At 37.4% G+C, this 21,486-nt stretch overlaps 1 protein-coding gene across 1 annotated transcript in view; it reads right to left on the reverse strand.

Annotated features, from left to right (window-relative positions):
• LOC104289900 (glypican-5-like) overlaps positions 1-18,210 on the reverse strand; it is a 740,829-nt gene extending 722,619 nt beyond the window's left edge. The window contains exons 1-2 of the mRNA XM_009888931.1: positions 18,192-18,210; positions 17,264-17,425 (exon numbers count right to left, since the gene is read on the reverse strand). Coding sequence (XP_009887233.1) covers positions 17,264-17,425; positions 18,192-18,210 — 181 coding nt within the window. The remainder of the gene's footprint in view (positions 1-17,263; positions 17,426-18,191) is intronic.
• Positions 18,211-21,486: the final 3,276 nt, after the last annotated feature.

A 21,486-nucleotide genomic window follows, 5' to 3' on the forward strand; every position in this document is an offset into this window, starting at 1 on the left:
TACCACTGTGCTCTCATCAGGTAAATACTTAGAAGCAGCTGTTACATCTAATTTTTAAAATTTATCAAAGCGACAAGACAAAAAGGTAAACCACAAGTAAAAATGCCAATCCTTTCACTTAACACATTTCTCAAAGGTCCTCAGAGGAATAACTTTACAAGGTTAATAAAAATAACTAGATTAGAACAGGCCTTGGTCTTCACAGGGCAACTAGATACTGGTGGAGATCTGGGAGTGGAAAAAGCTGAACACTTTCAAAAACTCCTGAAGTAGAACTTAATTGAGACAGTATCGAGTATAAGAATTTTCTCTTTGGATTAATTTTCATAGATCTAAAGTACATTATCTAATATTGTACTCTTCCTATAACTCTGGTGACCTAATGACACAGATAAGACCAGTATTCGTAGATAGAGGTAATATGTTTAAGAACTAAAAAAAAATAGTTGGAAGTTTATCCAGTCAATACAGATCATAAGACAAATTATCTGTCTACGAACTTATTTTATATAATAAAATCCAGCAAAAAATAGAATTTTAATGATACTTTATATGATATAAAAATTGTATTTTTTAATTCTAGCATTTGTTTACCTCCTTCAGCTAGGCATGTTCTCAATCCCATACACTTACCATAGTAACAGAGTCATGAATCACAAAAGACAAAGTGAAAAGTGAAAACAAACAACAGCTCAAAATAATATTTACTAGAGAATCACGTATGAAAAATAACCTGGCTTCACTTAATATGTAGGTAATTTAGAAGGCATGTTAAGTTTTAGCCTGCTAAAAAAGAAGGCAAAATATTACTTCCTGTACGGTAAAGACTCATTTAACATGTAATAATAAATCATGGCAGCTTGCTTCCAAAGTTATTCTTTCCCTCTATTATGCTACGGATTTCATGTGATAACCTAAAGAGGACTCTGGGGTGGGGCAAAGGTATTGTTTCTCCATGGTGAAATAACAGTGTTACAAGATTTCAAGACGCAGGAAGTATCTTAACTTGGTAAGAAGTAAAATAGTTGTGTCACACAGCCTTTCTCCATTTGTGACCAAAAAAATAAGACGTTTGCCAAAATCTTTGAAGTCCTGTCTTCTTGTAAAACTTGACGGTTTGAAGTTCCATTGATGCATCTCAGGCTCTAAATACTACCTCCTTAGAAAATGAAGCCAAATTCAATTAGACAGTATGAATCATGGTGAAGAGTGCAAAGAGAAATGGAAGAAATTTTGGCCATTATCTGGTTTTCAAAGAGCCTTAATGAATAATTATACAAAAACTGACGGCGCAAAGCAATAGTGCCAGTGGTGTGCAGGTTTCTGATGTTGAAAGAAATAGGGGTATCAAGTTGTTACACATTTCAGTCTTTAAGTCACTTTCACCTAAGTCTAGCAATCCAGAAAGGATTCACTAAGGATACAAAAATGCACGGGTCCTAAGGTCCTTAAAAAACATATAAAGCATGCAAAGAGAATCCAAAGCAACCATAAACACTTGTTGTGGTATTTATACTTCGGAAGAATTTCATGATACACATACCACACTAAATCCCACTTAGTTGTAAAAGTGCTTGGAAAACTTGAGTAACTCAGTGGTCTTCCATTAACTCTCTGCATGAGGAAGAAAACTGTGGGGGGATGTGTGGGGGTGTCCTGGTTCCGGCAGAGATGGGGTTAATCTCCCCAGGAGCCGGCAGGGGGCAGGTATTCCATACCACGTGACCCATGCCCGAGCTATAAGAAGAGCTAGCCGGGGCGAGGAGAGGAGTCGCCACTCGGGGGTGGGCTGCGGCGGTGCGGGTCCGGTCGGTGCGCTTCGCGGCGGTACTGTAATCGCGTTTTTGTCTTTCCCTTTTGCTGTTCTGTTAAATTGCACTCTTTTAACCCACGAGTTTGGCCCTGTCATTTTCTTTTTCCACGACTGTGGGAGTTGTGCGAGCGGCTGCGTGGTTCTTTGTTGCTGGCTGAGGCCAAACCATGACAGGGGGGTAGACTGTATTCAGTTTTTTGACTAAATTGACATTATTCATCCTTCAAGGAACCATTCTAGAGCCAGACTGTACTACTGAATATCTTCATATGTTCACACTCACCATTTTTAAGACTAAAGTAGGATCGCAGAATCTGACTGTTGGAACATACCTTGGGCCTGCAAAATATATCTTTAAAAAATAGGGCAGTGGCTAGCCTTTGATTACAGCACATCTGCAAAAGCTCATGCTAAACCAGAACTGAAAAAACGGAGATAGGGTTGATATTCTATTATCCCCATAGATAGCTTGTTCCAGTGGCTAATCACCTTGACTATTAAAATTTATGCCTTATTTCTCATCTGAGTCCACCTGGCTGAGCTCCCAGGCACTAGCTGTTGTTATGGCATCAGTTACTAAAGATCTCTTTAGTACCTAGAATATTGTAGCTACTGATAAGCTATAAAAATAAAATCCCAGAACAAAATACAGATTGAACCAGCTCTGAGAAGTCATCAAATGTCTCATTCTTCCCCAAGAAAGGATAAATGACAACTATAACTTTTCTGACAGATGATGTTGAGGGATTTTTCTGCTTAGAAGTTAGAAAGCTTCAGTGACAAGGGATTCCAAAGCCCATGTCAGTAGTCTACTGCACATGGTATTCAAAATGCAGGAGAACGTGGATTTAGGTAACTATATGCAATGGTTCCTGCTTTGCCATCTGCTCCTTTTCTGTTCCTAATATGTTATTTACTTTTCTAACTGCTACAGAGCATCAACCTGCATTTTTCACAGAACTACCTATTGCAATCACAAGATCTTATTACTGGTCAGCTCAGAGACTTTCATTTTATACAAGGAACAGGATTTATTTTCCTCATATGTATCACTTGTCATGCAATTTTACTGGATTTTGTTTGCTATTTTTATTCCTGTTTAGCCAGACTTGTAAAGCCTTTCTGCAACTTTTTCCATTTGGCTGTCTTCTATATTGCCCTGCATAACTTATGATCATCAGCACTGCTTTACTTTTTCTTCCTTCTTCCAGGTTTTATTTTTTTTGCTCTATGTTGAACAGCACATACCCTTAAAAGCTGCTTTGGTGACCTCCCTCCACTGTAAGAATCAACCATTTCTTCCCATAAGTTTTTGTTAACGTGTTCTTTCTTTCCCCCACACCTGCAGTTATTCAGTCATACAAGGATTTTATCCTTTATCTTGGTTATCTTGTCTAATAAATACCTTTGTGGGTGGACTTTGTCAAAAGTTTCCTGGAAGACTAATCAGAGTACAGCTACATATACAAGGCCAAACAAGTTAGCTCCCCCGGTTCATTCCCACCTCCCCCCGATCATCTGTATTGTCTACATGCCAGCTTGCTCCAAAGATTCATGTGAGCCAACTTGTGCCCACTGAAACAAAACCTCACTTCACTCCAGGGACCTGGGACTAAAAAGCAGTCCAGATGAGTTTTGCTGCCTCCAGCCTGTACAGTTCCTTATCACTGTTCCAGCAGCCTTTGTCACACAAGCACCACGATTTGCCCCCACACTGCACCCATGGGCATGCAACACATGCATTTGATGCCATGCTCTAAAAACACTACACTGATGGGTTACCATCGTTATTTCAGACACCCTCATGCAAAAAAAAAAAAAAAAAAAAAAAAAACCTGTGAAAATAATCACATTATAGAGCATAAGGGCAGCAAATGGTACAGCTTAACACAGTACGTGGACGTTGTCAGTCTACTGTGGAACGTCTGGCCTAGATACTGCTTATGCCTGGATATTGCACGTGCACCTCAACCAAGGTGGATACCTCCTCATGGCCAGTGACCACCCTGCTGAAGAGATACATTACGCTGTGTAGATTTACTTAATAGCTCACATCGCCTGGATTCACGTGCTGAGTCCTTCAGATAATTATTTACTCTGTGAAAGCGGATACAAAGTGACAGCAAAAGAATGCCACTAACACTGCATCTACATATCAAATAGATAGCAATGACTTCTGAAGTTTAAGGTAATGGAAAATCTAGATGTAGCACTGTAAAGCAAAACAGAATGTATTTCCACAAAATTTGTACAAGCTCTAAAGTTTTGAGTCAAAATAACCAATTTTACTTTTTCCTATATCATTATGGGAACAGAAGCAGCTTAGCAGCTTTTTTTGAGAAAGTACTTATACTTTGAATTAAACTTGACATGCTCTATTTAGAATGTTTTTCTTAATTCATTCTGCTGGAACCTCAAATAGACTTTTCTTGGTCTTACGAATTTTCATTTTAACTTTTCAGGAAAATGTTGTAATGCTGTTCTCATGCTGTATGAGATTTTACATTTTCAAATGATAAGTCAAAAAACTATCACTTGTTCTGATCTCTCAACTGTCCCGGTTTGGCCTCAGCCAGCAACAAAGAATCGCAGGGCCGCTTGCGCAACTCCTACAGCCGTGGGAAAAATCGGCAGAAAAAGGCAAAACTCGTGGGTTGAGATAGTGCAGTTTAACAGAACGGCAAAATGGAAGCGAAAAAAAACAATTACACTGATAAAGAGATATAAAGACACAATTACAATAGCACCGCGCACCAACCAGACCGGGACCGAGCCCACCCCGAGTGGCGACTCCTCTCCTCGCCCCGGCTAGCGCCTCTTATAGCCCGGGGCATGGGTCACGTGGGATGGAATACCTGCCCCCTGCCGGCTCCTGGGGAGATTAACCCCATCCCTGCCGGAACCAGGACACCAACATACACGGTGAGAAGATACCATGGTTGGCCTTCTTTCAGTGTTACAGAAGATACTTGCACATAAATGGACTAAGTTAGGGAACTACTCCTTACAGCTTCTAGCCGTAATGTGCTTCAACAAAATCTGAAGCCGGATGATGCAGAGAAGAGAGGTGTCATAGTCTCTAAAACACAGTCAAATTTTCTTTTCTTCAGGTTACATAAGTAGTAGTGTCCTCATTTGGGGCACAGAAAAGAAACTTTGCAGATTCTCTACAACAACCAGCTGATTAATTGGACACACTGAATTCTTAATACTGTCTTTGACTTCTCCCTTCCTTTCTGACACTTAGAGTAATTTTAGCTCGTAATCTTAAGCAAGTACTGTTGCTTATGGTTATACACTGCACAGGTAAAGGAACTGAGGGTGTAAAGTTCTATAGAAAAAAAGAAACAAAAAAGACGGCAGCTATTTCCCCCTTTCTCCCCAATGCCCTAAGTCTATACTTCTCTAAGGTTTGGCTTTTTCGGTTTTATTAATTTCTGGTTTGTTTATTTGGGGTTTTTTATCCATTCCCCAGTTGATAGCCTTGATCAATAAACAGACAGAAGCTTATGCCTGGATATTTTTTAAAGACCTTTAATGGACATGGGCATTTTTCATTATTTAAGTCACTAGTATAAGTGCTCTTGATGATTGGTTTTATAAGGGGAGCTGAGTTTTAAGAACACATGGAAAAAGCTTGAGCCTCAGTTCATCTTCCCAAAACTGCCTGACAGTATGCTCCTGTTCCAGTTGCATTAGGTACCATAGCAACTACAGAGAGGGAAACTGCATAATCAAAGAACTATTTCAGCTAGGGAAGCAAATCTGTAGTTAGAAGCAAGAACAAACCTACAATCGTGATTTTTTTTCACCCTACTACCTTGTCTGTTCTGTATCTAATTCAGAAAGTGTGATGTTCCTGAAGAGCAGCGATTTGAATTGCAATCTTTTTTCTTTTCCCCCTCAGGCTCCAGTGACTATTCTGTAATAGTGACATCGTCTAAGGTTTTAATATAACTTAGTCCCTTACTTTTAAAACATAAATATACAGTATATACAGTTTATGTAAGTAAAAACTGTTTGTAGTCTGTTTGTAATGTAGTCACTGGAATCACTGGAGTTACTTAACTCCATTTAGAACAGACATATTTGATCTTATTTCCTTTGACCATTATGGGACCGAATGCCCCTACCCCACATGTAGACACTAGATGTGGACATCTACAGTCCGAAAGAGTGAACTTGAATCTTTTACCCAAAATATAGCATCATTTTCTTTTCTTGAGGTTATGGATGACGTCCCCCATGGAATCAGCAGATATGACAGAGGACAAACAGGACCAGTGCCTCTGTAGAAGCAGGCCTGGAGGACAGACAGGACACTATGACAGCTAAAACAGCACTAGATAGATGCCTGCTGTGCAGCTGAACCAAGTCCTGCATGTCATCCCAATGATTCACTGTTAAGACCTTTGGCTCTGTGAGGGTCACACTGCACTATATCATTAACCTTTTTTGTTCTTACGCAGTTACCTGCTCTTTTCCTTGTGGTCCCCTTCTAACTTGGCACTATTTCATCTTCTACGTTCTTGGCTATTCAGTCTCACAGTAACACAGCACAGAAAAAGGAAGCAAAATTAAAGTTCTTTAAACCAAAGGGGTCATTGATCTGTTTCACAGTAAGAACTAAGTGCAGTGAGTGCAGGAAGGGCTATATTAAATTATGATAAATACTCAAGAAAACATTCTTAAAATAAAACAGTAGGTTTATGATCACCAGGTGTAAAGAAAAAAAAAAGGCAGCTTAATGAACCATTAAATATAAAATAGCAATATTAAATGAAGAACTTAATCTCTCCCAAGGGGGTAAGTGCTACAAAATTTCCTTAAATATTAACTTCTACCTAATAGCACAATAAAGGAAAAGACCTTGCATAAAAGAAATTACAGATTTTAATCCTCTACTCTGAAGGAAACCCTTAAATTAGATGGCTATTTCAATTTATTTTTAAAACAACAAGAATAAGACATGAAGAATCAAGTCCCTCATGGGACTGATCAAAATTGAATTTGCAGTTTCCTGTACTATGCTGACAATCATTTACAATAAAATCAGAATGAGAAAGGGAAATTGTCTGTGGGGACCACTGAGCCAGGTAATAGCTTCACTATAACACAGTCACACAGCAGAAAGCAAATTAAAATGTAAATAGAATTTTAATATGGTTGAACTAGGCCTTACTTCACTTACAGGATTCTTGCTTGCAGCTTTTAAGTAACATATCAGGATTGACAAAACTAAATACTTACTGGTGATAATCAGATATTTTACGTTACCAGCAATTTGTTCAAAATATCATGAGGTTAAAACTGTGTTAGGAAAAATCAAGAAAATTAGCTTACAAACTACTTAAGTTTAAAATTGCCATGACACAATGGGAGCACAATGCAAAGCCATGCTATAACCTAAAATTTCTAGTCCCATTCTGTACATCTACAAACCTTGCAAATTATAACAACAATATCCCATCTTACAAACCACAAAGGTCTTGCAGGTACAACATAAAGAACAAGGAATACTTCAAATATTTTTTTTTAATATTTAACAAAAAAAAATACATTTATACATACATAATGCATTTTACACAAGCACAAAGACATGTTATACTCCAGCATAAAATAACACATTAATTTGATTTGCAATAAATTGTTTCAGCCACATAATAAGCCTGATCCTGCAGAACATCTATGCTATACGTTGCATGAGTTTATATCTCATTCAAAACAATCAGCCAGCTCACCACTATCACAGTGGTGGCAGTGGAGGGGAATATTTATGGGAATTTAGATGAATCTCTCTTCATTCTTTAAGAGAAGTTAGTTAATTGGCTCCCATTCAGCATATATTTCCTTCTTTTTAAAGTCCTGGTGACCGTACAGGATCCATTGAAAAGGGCAACAACAAAATTTATGAGATATGGAAAACTGGAAGTATATCCAGCCCAGAGTTCATATATGCCTTGAAGGAAACACTTGTTCTAAGATGATTCAGGCCTAGCAGGTGAAACTATGCCAGTGCAGACTATATTTATAGATGATACAAATAATTAAAAATATTCCCTAGAGCAGCACCATGCAACCTTCCTTTGTTGAAGATGAGTACCCTAACCACTGAACTACAGAGCTATTTTTTCACTTTGCTTCTGTCCCAATGAATATGAAGTAGCTATACAGACCAGAACAGCCGCAACATAGAAGTCTAAGAGTTATACACTGCAAAATAAATAATCCAGAAAACAGCCAACTGTCTTCAACAATCTAGTGTATTTTTAAATGCTGACCAAAAATCCTCCATAAGTGGCTACTATACATCTGCTGAACAGCTATGCAGCTGATCTACAGAAAACCTGTAGCATTCGGTATTGTGACCTGTTATGCACATGCATTTTAAATGCACTTACAGAGTGGATATAAAACGTTCTCTTCTGGAAGTCCAGGATCAGCAGATCTTTATCATGGCACTCCTAGTCTGCACAGACCTAAGTTCAAACCCTTAATACGAGCTGAGACTTGTAGATTTATTAAAAATTGACAATACTTGCATCAATAGCTTTTAAGACTCAAAGTACGGTTACCTATGCCTGCAGATGACCTGTTAAATATTAGTAAAGGTTTGTTTCATTACCACTGTTAAAATCACTATACGACCTACTTCATGACGAGACAGACATACCTGTCTGCTTCATTCCAGAAAAAGAGCAGAAGGAAAAGTAGATAATCACTTCCTATTTTGCATGTAAGCAAATTGCCACATGATAAGCAAAGGGGTGAACAGTAGGTTTCCCATTCTGCGTACAGAATCTACTTGCACATTTCTACCTCTCCGGCAGGAGGGAAGCAGCTCACTCTGAGCAGTAAGCCAGCTTTCATTTACTTCAGGATAAAAGCAATCGCCTCCAAGTAGTTGATAGGCTGGAAACTCAAATATTAGCTTATTGCTCAATAACCTGCTTGTGTTCCCAGACCTTACCCAACGCCCTTGAGCTATGTTAGACAGAGCGGCTGTAAGGTTTCCGAGAGTAGGGAACTTCTGAGGGCTGCTACTTTGGTCTGTTTAACATGTACATTGGGGCATAGCTTCAGGCACCTCAGTGTAGGTTTCTATGTATTTGAAATCTAAGTGTCCAAGCTTTCATTACAGTCCAGGGTGACACTGGGCTCAGTTCAGTTGTCCAACCATAGGTTTCAAGTGACATCTGACACGCCCTAAGGTGTCTAGCAATAACAATAGAATTTTTTCTCCACAGGAGCAAAATTATCCTCCCAGGTTTATGTTAGCTGTTCAGTTCTTTTTTTGCAGATTTCCTGGTTTAATTCTCGCTGTATTACTCATTATCTACTTTTTTAAAGTGCAGGTGTAGTTATTTACATGAAAAAATCAGTATTTGGTTTGTTAAATTTTGTAATAATGTATTCTAATGTTTATTTGATTAACTCCAATTCGATGCAATTCTACCCTCCCTTATTTTTCTATTTGCTGTTTTTACAAGATGGTTTTCTAATTAAAAACATAATTTAAACTGCAATTAGATTTACCTACTGTAGATGTAAAAATACCTATCTTTAAAAATTCCACCACCTAAAACCATACAATTTTTGTTGACTTTTACTGGGAAATAAAATTGGTTTTACCTCTCACAAAGTCTTTGAAAATGCAGTAGATTATTCCATTTCTTCTAAGCAGTACGCCAGGCTCACCGAGATGCAATTTGAAAAAAATGGGGCTAAAAATATTACTTTCTATATTATAAAAACCGCAAAATTCCTTGAACTTCCCACATGGAATGCATAGTTCATAACAGTGTAATTACTAAGTATCTATTCAAGTGTCAGTGTACAGATTTAATAGCTCTATGCACAACAGTCCCACTGTAAGAATAATAAATAATGAAAATTTTTTATGAACAAGTTTTTGAACAAATTAATGCTCTTTTAATTCTGAAATAGAATATTTTTAATTTAAACCCATCTGCAAGCGTCTTCAGGGCTCAAGCAGTCCACCCTGTTATGTTATAGTAGATAAATGCGTTATCTTCTTGGAAAGAAATTCATGAACCGTTTTTTGTCAGATAGCACTTATAGATTAAGCTTAAAACTAGTTAAATCATTCAATTCCTTTAACCTTTCTTCGTAAAGCGTATTTTAAGTCTGTCGTAGGGCTGAGAAAAGCCTGTTCAGCAGTCTAGTCTAACCCCTGGCCCCAAAGCAGAATCAGTCATATCTACAACACATGGCAGCTGTTGTCTTGTCCAGCTTGTTTCTAAGACCTCTGCACATGGAACCCCCTCAAACGTTTAATCAAAAGCATTTTAATGTTGTCACTAGAAAATATTCCCTCATATTGAGCCTACATTTCCTTTACTGCAGTATGAAACCACTGTTTTTATCTACTACATGACAGAGAGAAGGTAACTGCTTTCTTCTACATAGTTGTCACCTATGTTTTTGAAGGAATAGTGTGCTTCTTCCCTAGATTTCTCATTTTAAAGGAACTAGGGTTGTCCATTTTTTTAAATTACAGGTTTAGATTTCAGAGCATATTTTTGCTCTCTTTTCCAATTGGTCCATGTCTTTCTTCAAGTAAACTACCCAAAACTGAACACTGGTTCTCCAGTTTATCAGTGCAAAACAGAAAAGTTTCAGTTCACAAACCTTGTCCGCTGTCTTTCTGTTTAAGAATCCTACGATGATAGCTGCTTGTCTCACAACAGCATGAAACTACTGACTTCTGTCAGCTTTTGATCCATCGTTACTCCGAGAACTTTTCCTACAGATCCATTCCAATTTATCCCCCATACTGTTATGTCTTCCACTGTTTCTCCCCAATTAAATGTAGCACCTTGCATTTGTTCCTGCTAAAGAATACAATTTCAACAAGACTTCACTTGCTGATGTTTTTTTCATTTTCTTAACAGAGAGAATAAAAATACTAAGTGAAAACTTTTCCACACGTACTTAGAAATATTGGAAATCTAAAAGGCTACAGAAAATGCTATCTGTGAAACAACACTAAACATTCATTCTAACCTGCCAACTTTATATTGCCTTCTTCTGTTGGAGTTCAGTCTTCTATCAAACTCCTACATTTTGCCAGCAAATCAGTTTCCCAAAATTGTCAGAATAATCAGGAAGCAGGCATCCACAGTTGTGTGAGAACGCAACCTTTTTATAGGCACTGCTCACAAGGGAATGAGGCTTTGAATTTGTACTTCACAGTTTTTTTCTAATGTACAAGCACTACATAAAGAATAAAAGTTCTAAACTAGCATACATCTACACTGATCACTATGTTACATAGATGTAAACCAAAATAGTATTTAGCTGAGTACTAACAAAAATATAATTATGAAAAAGACTTAGTATGCACAAATATGTGAGTCTTAAACTTTAGCCAGTGTACCTATGTCAGCTTAACTGTAGCTCAGGTATTATTGAAATTAGGAGAAATAATTAAGTAATAGTAAACAACCATAGTCTGAGACAAGAATCCACGAGCACAAGTGCACACTAAAAAAGTACAATTTAAGAAAAGACTGATGTGATGAAAACTGTTGTTACAGAAGCTTATTAAATCCCTGTGTATGTACACTCCAGGAACGCCTGTAGCACAGCATTTATGTATGCAAATAAGTATCTAAAAGATAAGAATTAGATACAATGGAAGTAAATCCCTATAAAATGATAAAAGACTGGTTTGCAATACAGAAATAAAACTCGGGATTAATAATGAAATTTTAAGTATTAGTCTAAATCTTCAGATTTCTGCACTTAGAACAGCCCCTTAATGCTATGTTTTATGTATATAGACATACTGTGTCCAGTTCCAAGTTATACTAGCACACTGTTTATCCTGCTTTTGTATTATAAAGGAATCAAAATACCATCTGAATAGATGATTTCTGAAGTTAATAAGGTTTGTATAACATCTTTGCTCCTTAAACCAACCAGTGGGTATAATCATTTTCCCACATTATTAGGATTCCCTACTTCTTCAGCCCAATGGGGAACACAATCATAGCTGTGGGGAAGGTCCGCAGAGCAACAAAGAATGAGGAGCATAACTGTGGTGAACCAGAGACATTTTTGAGACCCTCAGCCCCCAGTACAACAACAGGGTGACAATCAGGTCTCTTAGCCTATCCACTTTTTTGACTTTAAACAGAATCATTCAGTTTCATTTGATTAATAAAAGTTGGGATTCACAAGTATTTGAATTTTAGCTTATATAACACTTAAAACATAAAGGATTATGGCGCAGAGAAAGAGGAAAATGTTGGAACTTCAAAGTAGTTCTTGACATTGCAAATGATATAGAGAGCAATGTATCATTTGAAACCGTAAGCGATATATACAGCAGCTTTTGCTAAAAGAGTTTTCTGATCCTCAAATCATTCTTCAGAAAACGTCATAAATGGAAAACAATTGAATCAGTGCCAGGGCTGATTTAGTTTTACAAGGATGAACAGATATTCCATTATTTCTTATGGCTTACCATGCTACCAGGGAAAGCAGCTCAGAAGATTTCAACACATTTTCTAGTTCACACAATTTATTTTAGCTACTGACTACAACTTCATCATATTTAAATGTAGTAATTGTACTGTGACCTCTAACAACATGATATAACAGTTTGACTTCACTTATTTCTGGTCTAGGTTAAAGTGGACATTGATCTATTGTATAGCAATAATTTCACAGAACAACATGAAACTGCGCCAGGAAAACCTGATTCAATATACTCCAGAACTTACATCACAAAGGCATTAGTATTTCTACATAGTAGTAAAAGGGTCAGGAAACGCTATATTGAAAAATGCAGTTTAATACCTCTTTCTTAGAGAAGCATACTTGTCAAGTCCACTGTTTTGATGACAAGCTGCCACATTCATAAATGATTCATAGTTCCTTATTTTCAAATCAACTGTACAGTGCTAGAGTTGCCAAATATAGTAGGACAAAGAAAAGTCCATTTGCTTTCAGACTCTAATTATCATCTCTAAACTTCCCATTCAACCAGACAAGCTGCTATCTTGTTCTGTGTCATATATTGCCACTTTTTTTAAAGAGTTATGAGCTCTCGGTGTGGTAAAACAGTGAAGTGACACAAGATCTGCTATTCTGTCTCATAGAGCTTCATCCCACTCCAAATCACCAGATTCTTAGATGCCTATTCAATTCCTCTCCAAGTTATTACAAATTGTAGGGATTTTTTTTTTTCCTTACACAAAAACTGGCACTGCGTTGTGACTATACAAGGGTTGACCCTGGTGGTGCTTGTTCCTCTTTTGTTTGGAGGTATAGACAAGGGTCAAAGTGAACTCTGAGTAACATCTAAGAACTGTGCAAAAGGAGTGTGTGTAGACCTATATTAGTCTACAGCATATAAAATAAAGGTTAAAAAAGCATTTGTTTTTATGGTTACCACTAGAATGGAGATATTATGGCAATCCCCGTACAGCATTCACAGTATTTTTCTCAGGTATTATTAAGATAATAAACACTAAAAATGCAGAGATGTGAAAGAATGTTATCCTATCAAATTAAATGTATTGAAACATGAGTATCATACAGCTTAACTTCTCTAGTCACCCTTCCCAAGGGAAGAATGATGTCTTGCTCTCCATAATCTATCTCCCATTTACCAGATTAATATCTTATTTAACTTCACTCTCACCTATCCTTCTGTTCCCTTACCACTCCTCAAAGGTATTAAAAAGAAACAAGATTCGCAGTGAAAAAGAAAATATGGACTCTGAAACACCCTGAAACATAAGGAAAAAACTGTAAGAGTACTTACTAGGAAGTAGTACACAAGTGGTGCGATTTGCACCATGCAGCTTGACATGCCCTAAGAAACATGGAATTTTTGCAACATTTGAAAATTGCCAACAGAGAGTTACAGTCAGCAGGTAGCATTTACCACAATATAGAACCACAGGATTTTAACAAACATTAGAAGAAGGCTATTAGAAGATAAGTCTATATATATATTTACTCTCATATAATGATACATATACACACACATACAGTTAAAAAGAAGGCAAAGATAAATCTATATATATATTTACTCTCATATAATGATACATATACACACACATACAGTTAACAGCCAGATGCCTTTTTCATGAAAAAAATCAGCCATCCAGAAGTATTCAGTACTTAGTCATCCTGAAGTACTCAGGATCTCTAGACTGTATTTAATACAGAGAGAAAACATACCTCTGAAGACCTCCAGAGAAAGACACAGATTATTTATTTTAACTGCCTACCTCTCTCTACTGAATATGTAAAAACTGAGAGGAAACATTAGCTATTTGTTCTGTTTGGATCCAGTCCACCTCTTTTAGGCCAAGGCACCAAACCTCTACAGACTTCGAAAAGAGGCAGGTGGCAACCGTGGCAACGTCCATGACACCTGCTCCCCTCTGTACACACCACAACAATCCCCTTCATGCTTTCTGTGTAACTGCTGAGATGTCTGTCCAGTCGCCAAAGTAGCAGAAGAGGTAATTGCACTCCTAGCTGCACAGCCCAGCCTCAGCTAAACATAAAGGGAATGCCTAAAGAATCGGCGGTGAATGCTGAGGCAGACATCCTGTCATACAGTAATTCAGATTGGAAAGGAGCTTCAGTAGGTCTCCAGTCCAAACTCCTGCTCAAAGCAGAGTCAAAAACTGAATTTAGACCAGGTATAACGTCTTATTATGTTCCTAGAGTTCGAAACCCAAAAAACATCAGCAGCATCTTATTTTGGTTTCTGAATCTGAAATCATTTAGCTTGAATTTTAGTTAGCAACCATAGCAATTCTTCAAAATTTAGTAGCACGTTCAACAGCGTGTTCTTCCATAAATAACTACTTCAAGGTTCTAAATCTAAATAATACCATAATCCACAAAATCTTCTCTCTCAATTATACTTCTTTACATAAAAGGAAATTAAAGACAAAAGTACTCAAGCATATACTTCAAAAATATACGAAGTTTATACAGTATATAAAACATATACACTTTGAAGTATATACTTTGAAAAAATATTTGTTTAAAAGAAAATTATGAAAGCAAGCCAGTAGGAGCAGTAATTAGTGTTAGGCTACATATTTGCAAAAGATGGCTTGTGTTCCTGCAATAAGAACTGCTCACACGTGTTTCACAAAAAAATTAAAAACTAATTCTCAAGCAGTACTGAAACCATCCATCTATAGGGAGGACTAGGCTACAGAAGCAGGCTCCTTTCTTTCACAGTATGGTCAGGGTTGGAAGGGACCTCTGGATATCATCTAGTCCAACCCCCCCGCCAGAGAAGGGTCACCTACAACAGGTTGCACAGGACAGCATCCAGGCGGGTTTTGAATGTCTCCAGAGTGAGAGACTCCACAACCTCTCTGGGCAGCCTGTTCCAGTGCTCCACCACCCTCAAAGTAAAGAAGTTCCTCCTCATGTTAAGATGGAACTCCCTATGTTCAAGTTTGTGCCCGTTACCCCTCGTCCTGTCACTGGGCACCACTGAAAAAAGACTGTTCCCATCCCCCTGGCATCCTCCCTTTAAGTATTTGTATGTATTATATATGTATTATGTATGTATTATGTATGTATTATGTATGTATTATGTATGTATTATGTATATTTGGGTCAGTGCTTCTTGAATTCCATTCTGCACTGTAAAATGGCATTACTGAGAGAGTGAGAAGTGCTTACATCCCACATTAGCTTCTGAATTGGTGTTTAGGGTACCCTCCTGGACTGGCAGGCGATAAAATTTGAATCTTTAAAAGCTGAAAAAGGCCTAGAACACACACCCTGAACATCTGCTCAGATTGCACCTGAGGGAAGTACACCATTTCTCCTCAAAGGCATATGCGTATCCCTGTCTTCCAGGGAGACCTCACCTGTGGGGGAGATACACACTGCACGCACTCCGAAAACACCCCACTGACTGAGCTCCTCAAGACATAAAAGAAATAGAAATGTAGTTTCTGGGTCCCAATTTCACTTAACTTCACTTAAATGTCACTTCAATCCCATTCTTGTGAAGACTGAGAAATCTAGGGATTGCACAAGTATGTTATCTAGATACCTATGGGTTTTTTGTGTGTTGTTCTTTTGTTTTTTTCTCTACGGGTGGGGGAAAGAAGGAGGTGTTACAACACCAAGGCATAGACTACAGCCCTCACTTAAGGAAAGTACAGTTGGTTACTGAGCTCTACAGACTCTACAGCCCTAGGTCAGCAAAGCAATACAGCCTATTATATTATTATGGTGCAAAAAAGAGAGATAATATATGGAAGTTGGAAGGAAGAACAGAGGCAGAAGGCAAGGAGGGGGAGATTTCTTTGCACATTTTACCAGTGATCTCCTGATCTTGACACCCTGTGTCATGACACCTAAGACACCTAACAGCTGTATTAGGCAGTCTAAATGTCATTACTCCCAGAAGCCAGAGAGCAATTGCAACCCGTTTTTAGCATTAGACAGCCTAAATTTCAAAAAGGGAAGGCTACAGGACCCTAGAGTCAACTTTGCTGCCCATTTTATGACCTTAGGCAGTTGTTTTTGTTCTGCTAATCATTTTAGCTTCACAGGTTAAAACAAGAGAGTCACCAGAATGACCACTTTCTAAGCCTGTGCAAAGTTACCATCTTATCCTGTCCAACCAAGTAGTCATTAAAGCCATAAGTACATATTAATAAACAAATTACAAGACTGTAGGGCTTTGTCCTCAACACACATGAATTCTATACCCCTTTCTATTACATAAAACCTTATATTGCCACTATTTCTCACATCTTCCCAGCTCCTAACCAATTTCTCCATTAACTTATGCCATATTCATTCAGAGAAAACTGAATAGTACGCAGCGCAATTGCTAAAAGGCAATCCCACCACCAGCCCAAATAACTATTAATTTATCAGATAGCTTCCTATTGTGCATTGAGCAACTGTCACTCAACCTCCATTTTTTAAAACTATTTTTAGAAACTCAGAAAATTTTTTTAGCGACTCAAAAGCTTACAAAACTAGATCCCAAAAATTAACCTCAAAAACAAACTGCTTAAGTATTTCTATTAAAACAAGACAAAGAACATGGTGGGCGGAAACACTAGAATAACAAAATCTCTCTTTTGTAGCACTCCAAGCAATAAACTTGCATTTTAGTATCATCCAAATTAAAGAAGTTCAAGAGGAACGCCAAGTTACTGGTTTACAATTCAAACCAAAACATCTTTCTAAAACAATTTCTTACTTTCTCTCAAATATCATCTTTAAAAATCACGAATTCCAAAAGCAATGCAGTTTCTAATCACCTGCATGATCTAATACTCCTTTGAAAGCACAAAAGCAGAGGGAATAACTAAAAATTAACAGATAACTTTTATTACACGCATAAACTGATCAAAAATGAAAATTAAGAAAAGTAGGAATAAGTTTTAACCAAAAAGCAGCAAGTCTTACCTTGAAAAGCAGCTGCATTACGAGATATTAAAAATTTTAACGTAGCGCTTGATGTTTGAAGCACTTGCTGTATATCTTGCTTTGCTGCAGTCTGATATCTTTCTTCCATCTTTTTGGTACAGCATGTTGGATTTTTAGAAGTACAAACCTGGAGATCAAGCCCTAGAGAAAAACATAATTACATTGATTACTACAAAACAGAAGTACACAATACACAAATACATATAAAATGGTTAGGCTGGGTTGTTGGGGTTTTGGTTTGGTTTTTTTTTTGTGGTTTGGCTGGGGTTTTTTGGGGTGGTTTTTTTTTTTTGGTTTTTTTTTTACATAGGTATAGACGGTGCAAATACCCAAAGCTTCAAAGACATCTAGTCTTGTTAAACAAAAAATAGAAGGGGATATGAACTAAAATTCTCTGGGAAGAATACACTTACTACAGTTAATTCATAACATATAGTATAACTCTCCTGACACTGTAATCTTATTCCAGCTGTCAATATTGCTAACTAACGTTGGTAAAATACATTGAATATGCCTTGTACACCATTGTACAGGTGGTAGATGCCCCACCCCTGTGGAAACATTCAAGGTCAGGTTGGACGGTGCTCTGAGCAACCTGATCTAATTGAAGACGTCCCTGATTACTGGGGGGGGGTTGGACCAGATGACCTTTAAAGGTCCCTTCACACCCTAACCATTCTATGATCTTCTAGAATACTGAACTGCTGTGCCAGCACACGGTTGGCACTCTTGTTGTTCTGCAAATCTTGGACTGGAAAGATATAACTATTGCTAAATATTGCAAACACACCAGTGGAAAGCCCATTCCTGATAGGTTTATAATGAATACTCTCATATTAACTTTTATATGGAGCAATCCTAAGTTCCAGTCTAATCTCTCTTACTGTGTCTTTATCTAATGTCTAACATTGCCATGTATCTGTCATGCTGATCCACTACTTCACAAACAGGTTGGGAAATGTTCCTGGAAAGGAATATCTTGTCAAATTCAGGGCATGCTGAAATTCAAAAGGGGCAATTCAGTACTGTTATAACAGCTGCCTGTTTCATATTGTTTTATAACTGGAACATAATCAAGCATGAAAATACCTTATTCACCTTGTTATCATGTGGTATTTAAAATCTTTTTTACACTGTATCTAAACAGTGCTTTCTAAAATGAGGAAACAAACATTTCATGAGAAAAGAAAGATGTGAGAATTTAAATTATATTAATACAAAATTTAATGGTCCAATCCAAATTCTGTTCTCAGATATACACTGTTCCACTGAGAGATATCACAAGATTTCCAGTAAACATCATGAGAAATATTTTTTTATCTGCTCTGTGGACTGAAGTCTAATTCTGTGGTTGTGTGTATATGCATCACTCTTCCTTCATAATAGTTAAAAAGGTAAAATCAAAAGTGGAAGAAAAAAATGTAAGAAATTCAAATGTCAAAACTTAAATCCACATTGTCCTTGCCTTTATTCTCACTTTCAGCTCTTACACCACCTCTTTGTACTTAACCTTTTATTTCTCTATCACTAAATCTGCAAGAATTAACATTCCTTTCCAATCTTTTTTTTCCTCTATTTTTCTCTGATAAATCATTCTCACGTAGTATGAATATAGTTATGGGGAAATGGAGGCCTTAGACATTTTCCACCTTAAATATTCCATTAGTTATCTTATGTAAATTAGGTGTTTTAAATAATGTATTGCAGAAAGCTAAGAAAGAAAAGGTAAGCTGCTGAGAGCTGGATCAGAGCATTCTGGAAGAACGGCAAAATGTTTGAATTCATTATATCAAACTTATGTCCTATGTGTTGGTTGAAGCAATCTTAATGATGGGATTCCTGGCCCTGGAACTTCATTTCAGCTACACAGTAGGAAAAAATGTTATTATTTACGTACAGCAAACCCAATCCTGAAGCAGGAACCCACTGTATTATATTTAGATAGGTAGAAAAGATCCAGAAGATTGCTTAGAAATCACATGTAGAAAAGCACAAGACCAGAATGAAATAGGTAGATGATATGGACAATTAAAAAAAGGGAGTTATCTTACAATACTTGTCTCTACAATATTACACAGAAGTAATTTGACTCCCATGACAAATAAACAAACTTCCCTTGCTAATTGCAGATAATACAGTCTCAGAATTGCTGAACACGTCTTTCTGGCATCAGTGGTTTCCATCTTCACAATTCCTTGTCCCTTAACCCAAAAGCAGGTGTGAAAGTAGGATACATTTGAACCTTCAGTATTAAATACTAGAGAATTTCTCTTAGTTTTTAAAGGATCTTTCCTGCTTCGTGCTTTAGGTCATACGATGTAAGTTTCCAGGCAAAACTAATTCATTTTTAGTTAGGAGTGCTGCTCAGGAATTGATATAATTCCATATTTATGAAGACAAAAGTTTGACTCCATGCGCACAAGAACAGTTTACTGCCCATGGTAAGAATGCATGCCTCGAAATAAATCCATTTCACAGAAATATGCAGCAGTAAATATCATGTTAAAGGAGAAGCAGTAGATACTTTAAGAAATCGTACTGTTACACAGAATTCGCAAATCTGAGATTGCTTTCATGGCAGCATGCAAAAGTAAGAACGTAACCTCTGGATGTGAAAATGAACTAAGGAAACTGATATCCCTGTAAATCTCTTTGAAGTGGTTTCTAGTAGCAGTTTAACATGCAGTGATTAGTACACCCACAAGCCATAGTCCAGGAAGCTGAACACTTTCACTATCACAACAGAAAGTCAAAACTCTATTCTAAAGCAGGTATGAATCACTGAACTGTGAGTATTAAGAAATTTTATTTCTTAAGTGTTATACGATTGCTACAAGATATCTTTTTCCTCATACAGCTTGATCTTTTTGAAGGCTATTAATCCTCACCATTTATTTAAAAATAGAATTTCTGAGTTCTTCAGTATGTACATGTTTACAATTTACAAACTAAGTAATTTCTCCTGATCGGCTGTCTTCACAAATCTCTTGTCATGTAAAAACTGTGATATTCCGTCCTCTGACATTCCAATTCAGCCAAAGAATGAAAATAATGCTGCCAAATTAAGGTGGTCTATTAAATTATCTTTTTATTAGCTACTCTAGTATTTGTTATGCATGCCAAAGTATGTGTTTCAGTGTCAGAGACAGCCTTTAACACAGTTCCTTCCTCCAAGCAACATTAATGAGCATCTTAAAATAATTTTTATTATGAGTATTAAAAATACAGTTCTACAACCTCAGAATCCACGTAATATCTATATACAGCCTTCCTCTCCTCCATCTCCACTGCACGACCCATGCTTCCTCATGCCAGATTTCAATCCTTTGACCCCACTGACTCCAACCTCCCAGTCCATCCCAGCTCTCCAAACGGAGGCCCCAACACTGCTGACCATCCCTACCTTCCTGCACCATTCCCACATTCCCAGTCCCAGACACCATGACCTCAACCCCCAAAATACTGCAGACTCCTCTTCTCTCATATGACTTTTCTTCACAAAATGTTGGCATGCCCTGCAATAGTCCAGATCGCAGCCCAGGATAAAACAAAGCAGACACAGAAACTGCTACGTCACGTAAGAGGGATAGGTTGCAGATTAGCTGCTCTGGGTGCAGGTCGCTCTGCAGAGGGAAATTGCTGCAGTGAAGCTAAAAGTAAAAAGTGGGGAAGGAGGAGCAGCAGCGGGAATGGACCAAGTCACAGGACCCCAAGCAACAACTTCAGATGCTTGTGCGTAAGGCTGGCCACATCTAGGATTTCAAACAGGCAAAGCTGGAACTTGAACTACATGAAAGTTTGTTTTTCTGCAACCTATAGCTGTACATCTCATGACACTTGTTTAAAAGTTAAATCTTTTTATCAGGGCAGTGGTGATGGCTTCAGCAAAATTTGGTTATGGAAACAGACAGCAGGTTACTCAAGGGAGTAGGTCAGAGAACAGATTAGTGGTGCATGACTCAAATCAAGAAATGGAAGGATTAAAGCTATGGTAATAGGACCTATTCCAGGGGTGAGTCACACCACGTGCATCTAAAACATGCAATTCAGGTGCAATAACTCTAATGCAAAACACATCTAAGTTGACATTGTTTAAGGAAATAAAACACTGCAAGTTTATATTAATCCTTTTAAATCCTCTTATTCATGATTAGATGCATTTGCTGTCATGCTGAATACTAATGAATTTAAATATTAGCCAC

This window comes from Charadrius vociferus, unplaced genomic scaffold, assembly GCF_000708025.1.
Source record: "Charadrius vociferus isolate BGI_N301 unplaced genomic scaffold, ASM70802v2 scaffold30, whole genome shotgun sequence".
NCBI classification, from domain to species: Eukaryota; Metazoa; Chordata; class Aves; order Charadriiformes; family Charadriidae; genus Charadrius; species Charadrius vociferus.